Below are 13218 nucleotides of genomic sequence, written 5' to 3'. Positions count from 1 at the left end.
TCCATCTCCTTAGACTGTGAATCCCATGTGGGACTTGTACCTCCCCCAGCGTTTAGTACAGTGCTCGGCACTGAGAATTATTATTTCTCTCCCCCTCCTTCTTCCTCTCCCTCTTCCCACCCCCCTCCCTCTACTCTCCTCCATTCTCCCCTCTTTCCCCTTCTCTCATTCATTCATTCGTTCAATAGTATTTATTGAGCGCTTACTATGTGCAGAGCACTGTACTAAACACTTGGAATGTACAGATCGGTAACAGAGACAGTCCCTGCCCTTTGACGGGCTTACAGTCTAATCGGGGGAGACGGACAGACAAGAACAATAGCAATAAATAGAATCAAGGGGATGAACATCTCATTAACATCTCTCCCTCCATACAGAGCAGAGGACCCCGGACTGAATGAAAATAATAATTGTGGCACTTGTTAAGCGCTGACTACGTGCCGGGCGCTGTACTAAGCGCTGGGGTGGAGACAAGCAAATCGGGTTGGACACAAGCAGATATATACTTGACCGGCCTTCCCAGTCAGCAGCGGTGAAGCCAGCAGCAATTCCATGTCACCTATGCAGTGCACTGGAACCTGTCCCCTTCGAGCACTTGATAATAATAATGATGGTATTTGTTAAGCGCTTACTGTGTGCCAAGCACCGAGGTAGATACAAGGTAATCAGGTTGTCCCACGTGGGGCTCACAGTTTCAATTCCCATTTGACAGATGAGGTAATTGAGGCACAGAGAAGTGAAGTGACTTGCCCCAAGTCACCCAGCCGACAGGTGGCAGAGCCTGGATTAGAATCCATGACCTCTGACTCCCAAGCCCGTGCTCTTTCCACCAAGCCACGCTGCTTCTCTACTTGATATTCACCCCACCCTCAGCCCCCCAGCGCTCTGTACATATCTGCCATATATTTTAATACCCGTCTCCCCGGCTAGACCGTGAACTCCTTGTGGGCAGGGAATGGGTCTGCCAACTCTGTTGTACTGTACTCTCCCAAGTGCTGAGTTCGGGGCTCAGCACATAATAAGTGCTCAATCAATACCATTGATTGATTAAATGATCGGTCATCATCGTCCATACTGTGGGCAGAGGCCTGTACTGGGCGCCTCTAAATGCAGGACACTGTACCAGGCACTTCGAAGCATACAGAAAATAAAAATAAGAGACAGCACCCCTGCCTCTAAACATCATTCATTGCCCAGGGTAGTTAGGGGCTGGGGAAAGGGAAGTCTCTCTGTTCCTGTCTCGGAGTCTCAGGCTATCTGTACTTCTGCCTGTTCCCCTCTCCCCCCATTATGCCTTTCCCTCCCCACGTTTCTCGCTTTGCCGACCGGCCTCTCCAGCCCAACTTCAGTCCTTTCCTCGGTGTTTTTGTCACCCCCCGTCTGTCTCCACCCGCCTTTTCAACCCCTCTCATCGGTCCCCTCTATCGGTCCCCTCTCCGTCTATCTTCCCGCTTTCGACCTCCCTTTCTGTTTTCCTCTCCTCCTCCTCCTCCTCCTCCCCTCACTCCAGCCCCTCCAGTGACACATCCCCCCCAGCCTGTGCCTCACTAAGGTGGAAAAAATGACACCATCCTCCTCAATACCAAGGGGCTGACATCAGGGGTGGGGGGCGGGGGCAGTGAGGGGAAGGCCCTGCGTGCCATTGGGCAGTCAGTGGGCCAATGAGACAGGGTCCCCACAGTCACACATATGGGGAAGCCCAAGAGCACAATGTTTTAAAAAGTTGCAGGGAAAAGTCCTGGGCAGCAGCTGGGACCATCACCAGGAAGAGTCAGTGCCCGAGCCGGAGACTCCACCCGCCCGACCAACATGTCCTCTGCCCACTTCAACCGCGGCCCGGCCTATGGACTGTCCGCTGAGGTCAAGAACAAGGTAAGGTCACCAAACCTCTGGCCGAGCCAGGCTGGCCGAAGGCATTCCTCATAGGGGACCAAGGCCCGTGCCCACCGGGGTGGGAGGAGAAGCTCCTGGGAAGCTTCATGGGCTGTGAAGGTACCCGAGGGACTGTGATCCCTTGACTCGAACACTGCTGGCCCGGACCGATTATAGGGCCGAGCGACCTTGGAAGAGAAGCAGAGAGGGAAAGGTTCTCTGTGCTGCACCTCACCCTGGGCTCGGAGACACTAGGAGAGGGATGGAGGTGGCTGGAAATAGCAGCAGATTGGCAGTTACACAAGCCGCTCCCCCCTACACACACCCCCGGACCCTCACCCACCTGTGAGAGTCTGGATACGGAGGAGGGCAGGGATGGATCGCGGGGGAGACATAATTGAATAAATGTGGTCTGTTAATACTTGGATATGCTCATCTCTCCTGGGCATCCGCCCCACGCCATCCTCTGCAGGTGGCTGGGGATCCAGGCCAGGGTTAGGGGCCCCAGAGATGGGGGGCAGGAGATGGGGAGACAACTGGAGGCAGAGGGAGGGGCAGAGGTTATTTCTTCCGGATCCAGCCCACGGCCCACTGGGCTCTTTTCTTGGGCAGGGGAAATCACCAAGACAGAAACATCTATGTGGGGAGAAAGAGAATGCAGGCAAGATTCGGGAACAGCTAGGGAGGTCGGAAGGCTTGGAGGAGGAGGGGGGCAAAGGGGTCAAGAGGTAGACTCCGGAGGGTTCCCCTACCTGTGATTCCGTTTAGTGTCTGTCTCCCCTGCTAGACTGTGAGCACCTAGAAGGCAGGGAACAATACTCCATTGTATCGTCCTTTCCCAAGCGCTGAGTACAGTGCTCTGTACCCAGTAAATGCTCAGAAAATTCCACTGATTGATTGGAGGGGCTAGCCAGAAGGGTTCTGGCTAGAAGGGAGGCTGAGAATCCATGCCAGGATGCCACCGTGACTTGACTGACAGAGCCCAGCACCACGCTTGCTAGGACAGAGAGGGTGACTGGGCTTGAATGAAAGCTCTAGCAAGGAGCACCAAGCACCCAGAAACAGGGTAAGATAAAACACATCACAAATCCCAGTGGCCACAGAGCATGGGAAGGTACGACTTGGGGGGGAGAGCTGGGGGAGCCCCATCTCCTGGGGTCCAAAGCCTATCCTATTCCATCCCTTGCCAGGCTGGGCCTTGCCCACTCCCTTCTTGATCCTGGGATGGCAAGGGCAGGGTAGGGGTGACGGCCACTGAGGAGTTCATTCCAAAGGCCCTGCACCCTGGTGCTGGGAGGACGGGGAAGAAAGGAGGTGGAAGGCAGGGCACAGAGAGTCCAAAGAGGCAGAAGAACGCCCTCGCCCTATCCAACCCTACCTCCACATATACGGTCCAGAACCGTACGGGGAATGATTTAGTTCCCCCAGGCCCAAGGCTCCCTTATGTACTGGCTGTGGACTCTGGGCCCCTCGGGGCCCCTTGCGCATACAAACTTTGGGGCTGGAAGGCATGATTTTTGACTTGAAATCTGGGCTCAGGGGCTTGAGAAAGGCACTGGGCGGTGAGGATGGGTGGCGGAGCAGACAGAGAAGCAGACCTGGCTTCTGTTTCCAGCTCTGACCCTGCCTCCTGGGTCCATGGCCAGCGGTGGGGAGAAAGGAACCTATGCCTCAGTTTCCACCTCCCAAGCCTCCAGTTTCATTTGGGATCTGGGGGACTTCACTCCCAAAGCTGTCAGGTCGACGCCACTGCTGGCTGGAAGCGCGGCCCGCTGGGGCTAGGGATCCAGGAGTAGCTTACCAGAGTCCTCTCCTCTTGACTCCCGGGATCCTCACTTCCGCTACCTCGACTGAACTCAACTCGCCAGGTGGCATTTCCTGTTCATTTCCACCTGATCCGGTTTCCACCACCACTTCCATCCCCACCCCCACCCCCGTCCCCCTCCGGACTGGCAGGTGCTTTGATCCCCATGGTCGAAGGGTTGGGGACAGAGAAGATTTCTGGGGGCGGGGGGGAAAGGAGCTGGAGATCCAGGGGGATGGGTGAGGGGGCTATTGCATCCTGGTCTGGCCTGGGGGGAGGGGCCTGTTCCCCCCCTCATTCTGCAGGAAGAGGAAGGGAATTCCTAGTGATTGGGGGGGGGCGTGTTGGGGAGTGAACCTCGGCTCTCTCTCCCCCACCCTTGGACTTTGTGGGGGGACACGCTCCTTATCTTCCTACTCCTGAACACGGCCCCGGCTTGTGGCTCTGAAGAAAACTGACGGGAAAAAGGAAGCCTCCACATCCGACATCCCTTTCTGCCCAAGTCCCGCCACCCTCTACTCCCCCTCAGCCCCCGCCCCCCCCAGAGATGCTCCTGTGCACCCTCCCCTCCCCCCGGCCCCTGCTCTGTTTAAACTGGAACACCATGTTCTCCATATAAGGCTGCCTGCAGGAAATCTGGGCAGGTTTGCCCAAGCTCTATATAAGGCATGATTTGCTTTATAAAGTGGAGAGTGGGGGCTGGGAGGGTGGGGGGCCGGGGGGCTGGGATGGCTGAAGGCCAGAAGCCCAGGTGAGAAGCTGTAGCAGGCAAAAATAATTGGGACAGGATAATTCAGGAGTCCCAGCACTCCTCCACCACCCAAGAAACAACCACGCACTGGGCCTGCCCTCTGTCCCAGAGCTCCCCTAACTCAAATCCTTCCCCTTCCTCCCTCTCTTCGGTTGCCCCTCCACCCGCCATGTCGGGGATAGTCTCTAACCACGGGCGCCATGCCACCTCCCAGGGCTTCCCCTCGCTCCCCGCCGGTCGACCACGAAACCCGAGGCCCCAACGCTTGTTGCTCTCGTCCCCCGCTCTCCCTATCCGCCCCCAGCCCCGTGGGGCAAGGGCACGCCAAGGGGCAGGGCCTGGCGAGGGCTTGGGCAAAGTGGAGCACCAGCAGGACCCAACTGAGAGTTGAATGCCAAGGGCCGAGGGCGACTGGAGCCCAACTCCTTGGGCTGGACAGAGGAGAGCCTGCTGCCCGATGGCTCGTTAGGGTTGAATAAACCCTGGGATGGCACCCGCAGCTAGGACGAAGGGATGGTCCCGGCTCAGAGGCTGGGGTGGGCGGCTGGCTAGGTTGCCCTGGGTCCCGGCTGGGCTGGTCTCCGTCTGGGTAGCAGTAGGGGAAGGAGTCTCTGGAGAGAACTGTCGAACATCTGGGCCCACCGCTCACTGCCACGGGCAGATGGCGGAGGGAAGACTGAAGTGAGAGTATGGTGAGTGGAACAGGGGCCTCGCTGGGGTCCAGACACAAAGCCCAAGGACCTGGGGGCAAACCTGAGCTCCGTCCCCAACCGACAGCAGAGCCGAAGGGGCCCGGGGCCTTTTACAACCATCGCCCAGGACAGAGCCTGAGCAGAAGACCGGGCCAATCTTCTGCCTCACCAGCCGCCTCCCAGCCAGCAAACACAAGTAGAGAGCAGGAGGGCCGGTCAGGAGTGGCCGAGCCCCTTCCCCTACTCCTCTTCTGGAACCCAGACTGGGCTATCCTGGGGAAAGGCACTTTTTTTTTTTTTCCAATCGTATCTGTTAAGCACTTACTATGTGCTGGGCACTGTACTAAACGGCTGGAGTAGATACGAGCTAAATTAAGTGGGACACAATCCACGTCCCACATGGGACTCGCCATCTTAATCCCTATTTAACGATGAAGTAACAGGCACAAAGAAGTTAAGTGACTTGCCCAGAGTCACACAGCAGACAAGTGGCAGAACCAGGATTAGAACCCAGGTCCTCTGACTCCCAGGCCTGAGCTCTTTCCATTAGGCCACACTGCTTCCCTAAACTTCTGAATTTCGCTGAACTCCTCCCCCAGTTTGGTGCCACCCTTTCTGGGGCACTTCCCCGTTTGGGTTAGCAAGATGTTGGGCAGAGGGTCCTCGCGTAGAGGCTGGGGGTTTGGTCGGCAGGAGAGAAGATGTCAGGGAACGCTCACTCTTCCCCCACCGTTGTATCCCCCGCCCCCGGCCCCCTGGCCCTGCAAAACCTGGCACGGGAACAGGGGAAGTTAAGGGCTGCCTGCAGACTCCTCTCTAACAGGATGCCAAGCAGGTAATTAGTGGCCCTGGCCGGGTGCCAGCCCCAAGGGCCCACAGGCAGGCAGGCTAGCTAGGGAAATATTACCTTAGTTGGGAAGATGTGGAGAGAGTGACATCCAGGGGAGGGCCCTGCTGGCTCATCCATCGAGCCCGGGGGAGTTGGGGGGCAGGGAGGCAGCGGGTTCGGTGCGCCCAGGGACCGCTAGATGGCGGGGGGAAACTGAGGCACCAAACGGGGAGGCACCTGCGCCGTCTCCCGGCTGTGGACGACGGAGCCGAGAAGACAGAACCCGGGAGGGGCTGAATCCCAGCGGCCATTCCATCTTGGCCCCAGTTCCCCAGCTCCTCCCAACCCATCCGAAAGCTGCCGAGGCACGCGAACGGCAGGCAGCGGCAGGAAGGGGGGGGTTCCCGGAGAGACGGGAGCAGAGTAGCCCCAGGCCCGGCTTGCCCCGACTCTCTCTCACATGCTTCCCCTTCCGCCCGCCCTCCCCCAACCGCCCCAGCTGGCTCAGAAGTACGACCCCCGGCGAGAGCAGGAACTCCGGGTCTGGATCGAGGAGGTGACGGGCAGACGCATCGGCGACAACTTCATGGATGGGCTGAAGGATGGAATCATCCTGTGCGAGTGAGTGGCCTCCGGGGGCCAGGCAGAGAGCCCCCCAACCGGGGCCGCTCAACCCCCGCTCCAAGGGCTCCGGCTGACCCTCGCCCCTCCCCTGCGCCGGAGGGCAGGTGGACTTAGCTGCGTCCAAGCTCCATCCCAGGACTCGCCGCCCCACGAGGCAGGCCGCTGTGGGACCCAGGCCCAGGGCTGGACGGGAGAGGAGTGGAGGGTGACAGGTGGGAGGGGAGGGGGTCAGGGAGCTCCAGGCTCCGTGCTCCTTTCAGGTTCATCAATAAGCTGCAGCCCGGTTCAGTGAAGAAGGTCAATGAATCCACTCAGAACTGGCACCAGGTAAGGGCTGGGCCCTGTCCCGAGAGACCGACTCCCCCCGCTCCCTGGGCCCTGCAGGCTCTACCATGACAGGTTCCAGGCTCCGATTCCCCCACCCACCCCACTCCTCGCCCTGCCCCTCTCCCCTCTCAGCTCGAGAACATTGGGAACTTCCTCAAGGCCATCACCAAATACGGCGTGAAGCCCCATGACATCTTCGAAGCTAACGACCTGTTTGAGAACACCAACCATACCCAGGTCCAGTCCACGCTCATCGCTCTGGCCAGCATGGTGAGTAGTTGGGGGGGTTCGGACTTAGTGGGTGGATCCCGCAAACTGATCGGGACTGGCGGAGGGGGAGGGGGACAGGGAGGGGCAGGAGTCTCTTAGGGCCTCTCCAGCGGCCCAAAGGCAGACCTCCATCCCCCCCCCAACGGCCTGTGTCCTTGTTCTCGCCCCGACTCCTTCCTTCAGGCCAAGACAAAAGGGAACAAAGTGAACGTGGGAGTGAAATACGCCGAGAAGCAAGAGCGCAAATTCCAGCCTGAAAAACTGAAGGAGGGCCGGAACATCATCGGGCTACAGGTGCAGGCCTCCGCCAGCCCGCTTTCCTCTTAGGGGAGGGCTGGGGGAATCCCGGGGCACTGGTCCACCACCTATGCCAACTCGGGGAGAAGATATTTTCCCTACCCCTTCCTGCTGCCTACCGGGCCAAGGGGCTGCTGGGGAGTTTGGACTCATTCTATCACGCAGCGGCGCCTGCCCGAAGGAAGAGTCTTTCCTGGCTCCGGGAACATGGGTGGGGAAGGACAAGGAGGTGCTCCTGGCCCTGGGCACCATTTCCCCCATTACACTGGAAGGAAGAGAGAGAGGGGGAGATGGGGGGGGGGGGGGGAGAGGGAGAGGGAGAGTGGGAGAGAGTGCGCGCCAGTCCAGCACGTATCCAGTCAGATACCCAGACTGCAGGGGCGGGGAAGAGGACCTGCCTTTAAAGACCCAGGTCTCCCCAGTTCCTGTAATAAAACCCCGGGGTCTGCGGCCTCTCCCCAGATGGGCACCAACAAGTTTGCCAGCCAGCAGGGCATGACGGCCTACGGCACCCGCCGGCACCTCTACGACCCCAAGCTGGGGACAGACCAGCCCCTGGACCAGGCCACCATCAGCCTGCAGATGGGCACCAACAAGGGGGCCAGCCAGGTGAATAGGCGTCTGGGCCCAGGCGGGGGCGGCGGGGGCACTGGAGGATCCGGGGTGTGCAAGAGTGGCGGGGGGCCAGGCGGGGGTGCGTGCCTCGCCTCGCTCTAACCTGGAGGGAACGGCCGGGGCGTGGTGCGATCCGACCCGTAACCCGACGCACAGACGTCTGCCCGCCCCTGACCTCCGGCCCTTTCCCGACCTCTGGTCCGTCCCCTCGGGCCCCTGCTTCTCCGCCCGCCGGACTGACCCTTCCTCCCCTCCCGCAGGCGGGCATGACCGCACCCGGGACCAAGAGGCAGATCTTTGAGCCGACCCTGGGCATGGAGCACTGCGACACCCTCAACATCAGCCTCCAGATGGGCAGCAACAAGGGTGCCTCCCAGCGGGGTATGACCGTCTACGGGCTGCCCCGCCAGGTCTACGACCCCAAGTACTGCCTGACCCCCGAGTACCCCGAGCTCGGGGACGGCGAGGAGCAGTACAACCACCACCCGCACAACTACTACAACTCGGCATAAGAGCCGCCGGGGTTGGGGCTGGCTTGCACCCCACGGACTGAGCAGCAGCCCACGCCCACCCTCGGCTGCCCCACCTGCGGAGTCGGCAAGACGGAGAGTCCCGCAGGGCCCCGGCGGGGGCCCCCCCGGATCCGAAAGCCCCGGCCCTGCGCTCTCCGCTCCCTGCCCCCCTCCCCCCCCGGCTTGTCTAGCCCCGCGCCTCCTCTCCCCAGCCCCACGTGCCTCTCCTACCACCGCCCCTCCTCTCCCGCCCCCGACCCACTCCCCCCGTGGGAAAGCCCGGCTTGGATTTAGGTGCGGAACTGATGGGTGCAACTGTGGAGAGCAGATCCCGGGGACTGGGCCCGGGGAGGGGAGCGGGAACCGGATGGGGATTGGCCGGTGGGGTGGAGGCAGGATTAGAAGGAGGAGGGGGACGCTACCTTCCTCACCGGCCCCATCCCCTCGACTCTGGCCAGCGTTAACCCCGAACCCACCAACCCCCACCCACCCGCCCTCCCTCCCTTCCTCCCTCCACCCCCAGTCGAGGGGGGAGGTCCCGAATCCCGGGTAAGGGCAGGGCGGTCACCGGGCGGCTCGGGTCCCTCACTCCTCCGGCCCCACGCACACAGCTCCGGGCACGTCCGTGCGCATGCCGATCCGCTCCGCCCTCGCCGGCCCTCCCCACTCACCGCCAACAAAACGTCGCCTTCGAGGAACCCAAACAAACTACTGAGAGGAGCAGCCGCTGCTTTCTCACTCAGCAAGCTGCTTTTCCGCCGAAACTGACAACTGAATGGGCGTCTGGATCCCCTTCTCGTGCTCCCCAACCACCCCGGAACAGGAGCAAACTGCATGCTGGCCCAGCCAGAGACTCTTTGGTTGGTTTTTTGTTTCGGCTTACGATGGTTTGTAATATTCTGCTGATGAGCACTTTTTTAAAAATCTCCTTTCACTGTAGCACAATAAAAACAAACAAAAAAAAAACAAACCCAACCCCAAAGCTTGCCCAGGTTCTGGCCTTCCTTTCGGTTTCCCCCTCCTCCGAGCCCTTCCCTCCCGCCTGGGGCCTGTGTATGGCACTGGTAGCCTCGTTCTAGGAGATACGGGGGTCTGCTCTTCTCCTCCTTGGCCTCGGTGGGTAGCAACGTCCCTCCCATCCCAGCGTCCAGAAGCCAGCGGTCTGTCCTGCTTGGAGGGCTGCGACACTCTCCGGGCTCGGCCTCCCGGGAAAGGTAGAGGCGGGGAAAGCGAAGAGCTCCGATTCAGAGATAGCTTTCCTTCCCTTCCCCTGAGTGGGGCAATCCTAGGGCAGGGAGCAACGCGTCGCGCCAAGTGAGCCCTCATCCAGGGTCGCCAATAATCCCGAGGAAGCGGGAGAACAGGATGAGTTTGAGCCCAGGGCAGCAGCAGAGGAAATCTGGCCCTCCAATCAGAGTGCATCACAACATTGGCTGGCCCCACCTCTCCTGGGGCCCAGAAGCAGGGGGAAGAGCCCCCTCAGCTCCTCAGGAAGATGCCGTCTCGTGTCTCCCCACCCTCAGGAACCAGGAGACCCACCCAGATGGGCCAGGTGGTAACAGGCCCCTTGGCCTCCGGCAGCTAACGGGTCCCTGAGAAGGGCAGCGTTGGTCATCCCGCCCTCTGCCTCGAAGCCACCCAAGCCATAGTAGGTGTGCTCAGGCGTGGATGGCAACGAGTCCCTCGCCCCATCCCCTGGGGAAGCAGCAGGGCCTAGGGGAAAGAGCCCGGGCCTGGGTTCTAATCTAGGCTCTGCCGCTTGTCTGCAGTGTGACCTACTTCTTTTTATGGCACTTGTTCGTATTAGCGCACGGAATCTACAGTGGCAACCCTTCATCAACCTCCCTGGCCCTGCTCTAGGAGTGGGAGTAATGGCATCTGCTGAGAGTAATGCCAACCGTACTGAGCCCAACAGAAAGAAGTGAGACACGCTCCCTGCCCAGTAGCAGCTTACAATCTAGTGGGGGGGAACGAGGCGTTAAAACATTAACAGATACAGCCAGGAGACTAGATAATAGACCGCACAGCGGAATAAACCCACAAGAGTGGAGGGTGGGAATAAATGACTGCCCAATCATAATAACTGTGGCATTTGTTAAGCGCTTACTTTGTGCCAGGCACTGTACTAAACGCTGGGGTGGACACAAGCAAACTGGGTTGGATACAGCACCTGTCCCACGTGGGCCTCACAGTCTCGATCTCCATTTTAAAGATGAGGCAACTGAAGCACAGAGAAGTGAAGTGACTTGCCCAAGGTCACACAGCAGACAAGTTGTGCTCGAGGCAGCCGGTGGGCTAACACCACTCGGGTGGGCAAGGAGTTAATGGGGGAGAGGCGGCGAAGAGGGAAGAGACAGTACGGAAGAGCAGAGGAAGGCAAAGAGGATGGAGGAGAAGGGAGGAATATAAGGACTGCCCCGGCCCAACAGAGCAATACAAGGGCAACGGGAGACACCGTCCACCCTCCCCCTCCTAAGGAGTCAAATTCCAAAAGGCTTCGGCTCTTGCCGGTTCTTGTTCTGGCCTGGAATTCAGCCCCCTGACGGCAAAGATCCCATCCCGGGAAATCACCCTTGTCCTTTTTGGAAAACAGGACCATATTAGCACAGGGCCCTGGAACTGGCCTGGGGAAGGGGGACCGGGAAGGGCGGGGGGGGGGGGGCGCCAAGGGGCGCACGGGGGCGGGCGGGGAGGGGCCGAGGTGGAGGGGGGCTAGCGGCGCCTGAAGCAGGCTCCGCATCGACTCCCTTTGCTCGATGAATCTCCACTACGGCAGACTGTAGGCAGAACGGGATGAGACCCCAAACCCGAAGCCCGGTCTTCCCACCCAAAGGGCCGACGCCAGCCCCCTCTGCATCCCACCCCCGGCGCTCAGACAGAGCGCTACCGAGACACGGGCCTGGTGCCCGTGAACCATAGCCAAAATTAATAGCCCAAATCTCCCAGATGAATCCCATCGGGAAGTCACCCCTTCCAGAAATGGGAGCTTGTGACATGGAAGAGCCACTCGGGATGGCTGAGGGAACTCGCACCCTGCTCCCTAGATCCCTATGCTGGCACCTGGCACAGCCTTACTAAGCAGCTCAGACCCACGCCCCCCACTCCTGCCTACTCTGAGTTAGCTGTCATAGATGGTGAGTCCCCGGCGGGCCAGGATCCATGTCTAATTCTCACCTCTATACTCTTTCCCAGCGTTTAGTACAGTGCTCGGCACACAGTGAGCACCTAATAATCGTAATAACAATGATGATGGTATTTGTTAAGCACTTACTATGTGCCAGGCGCTGTACTAAGTGCTGGAGTGGATACAAGCAAATCAGGTTGGACACAGTCCCCGTGCCCTGTGGGGCTCGGTCTCAACCCCCATTTTATAGATGAGGAAACTGAGGCACGGAGAAGTTAAGTGATTTGCCCCAGGTCACACAGCAGACAAGTGGCGGAGCGGGGATTAGAACCCATGACCTCTTCACCTTCCTGCCTCCCTTTCTGGCCCCTTCTGACTCTTCCCCACTCCAATCGAGAGTTCACTTTGCCGCCCAGATCATTTTTCTACAGAAGCATTCCGGCCACGTTTCCCCTTTCCTCAAGGACCTCCAGTGTCTGCCCACCCACCTCCGCATCAGAGACTTCTCACCATTGGCTTTAAAGCCCTCAATCACCTCGTCCCCTCCTATCTCGCCTCGCTACTCTCCTACTACGACCCAGCGGGCACACTTTGTTCTTCTAATGCTAACCTTCTCACTGTACCTCCGTCTCGCCTACCCTGCCGTCGACCTCACGTCCACGTCCTGCCTCTGGCTTGGAATACCCTCCCCTCCTCATAACCCACAGTTACTCTCCTCCCCTTCAAAGCGTTATTGAAGCATCTCCTCCAAGAGGCCTTCCCTGAATAACCTTCCTTTCCTTTTCTCCCGCTCCCTTCTGTCACCCTGACTGGCTTCCTTTATTCACCACCCCCCTCCCAGCCCCACGGCACTTATGTACCTATCCGTATTTATTTATAATGTCGGTCTCCCCCTCTAGACTGTAAGCTCATTGTGGGCAGGGAATGTGTCTGTTATAATGTACTCTCCCAGGCGCTTAGTACAGTGCTCCACACAGAGTAAGGACTCAATACGATCGACTGACTGACCCCAACCTCCTCGGGCACCCTCTCCCATCTAAATCACCTCCCTCACTTCCAGCTCAGTCATCTCCACTCAAGCCTCTTGAACCTCACCACCACCTGATCTCTTCCCAGAGCTCTAGGTGGGACCCACCCACTCTGGCCCCACCCAAACCCAAAATGTAAAAAGTGCTCCTGGCTCTTGGGCTGACCTTGGAGAGGGGATGGGGAGAGACCAGCGAGGGGGAGAGGGGTTGGAACTCAGGACCCCAACAGGCAACAGTAACTTGGAACACGTTCAGTAGCCCATCTGCCAAGATTATAGTCTATATACTGGCTGCACTAGTCATTCGTTCAATAGTATTTACTGTGCGCTTACTATGTGCAGAGCATTGGACTAAGCGCTTGGAATGTACAATTCGGCAACAGAGACAATCCCTGCCCAACACGGGCTCACAGTCTAGAAGGGGGAGTCAGGTTGAGGTGAGCAAAGGCATCATCAAATGCACCATCTAGAAGA

At 59.1% G+C, this 13218-nt stretch overlaps 1 protein-coding gene across 1 annotated transcript; it reads left to right on the top strand.

Annotated features, from left to right (window-relative positions):
- The first annotated feature begins 1713 nt into the window (after positions 1–1713).
- On the top strand, positions 1714–9556 carry CNN1 (calponin 1). The gene is made up of 7 exons (XM_029052475.2): positions 1714–1872; positions 6448–6569; positions 6833–6899; positions 7032–7169; positions 7353–7463; positions 7929–8075; positions 8342–9556. Exons 1-7 carry the CDS (start codon positions 1810–1812, stop codon positions 8591–8593), a joined length of 900 nt encoding a protein of 299 aa, XP_028908308.1. The 5' UTR covers positions 1714–1809; the 3' UTR covers positions 8594–9556.
- The last annotated feature ends 3662 nt before the right edge of the window (positions 9557–13218 follow it).

The sequence above is a fragment of the Ornithorhynchus anatinus genome, chromosome X2, assembly GCF_004115215.2.
Source record: "Ornithorhynchus anatinus isolate Pmale09 chromosome X2, mOrnAna1.pri.v4, whole genome shotgun sequence".
Classification (NCBI taxonomy): Eukaryota; Metazoa; Chordata; class Mammalia; order Monotremata; family Ornithorhynchidae; genus Ornithorhynchus; species Ornithorhynchus anatinus.
Note: the sequence above shows the minus strand (reverse complement) of the source record. Positions and strands in the feature narration are given on the sequence as shown.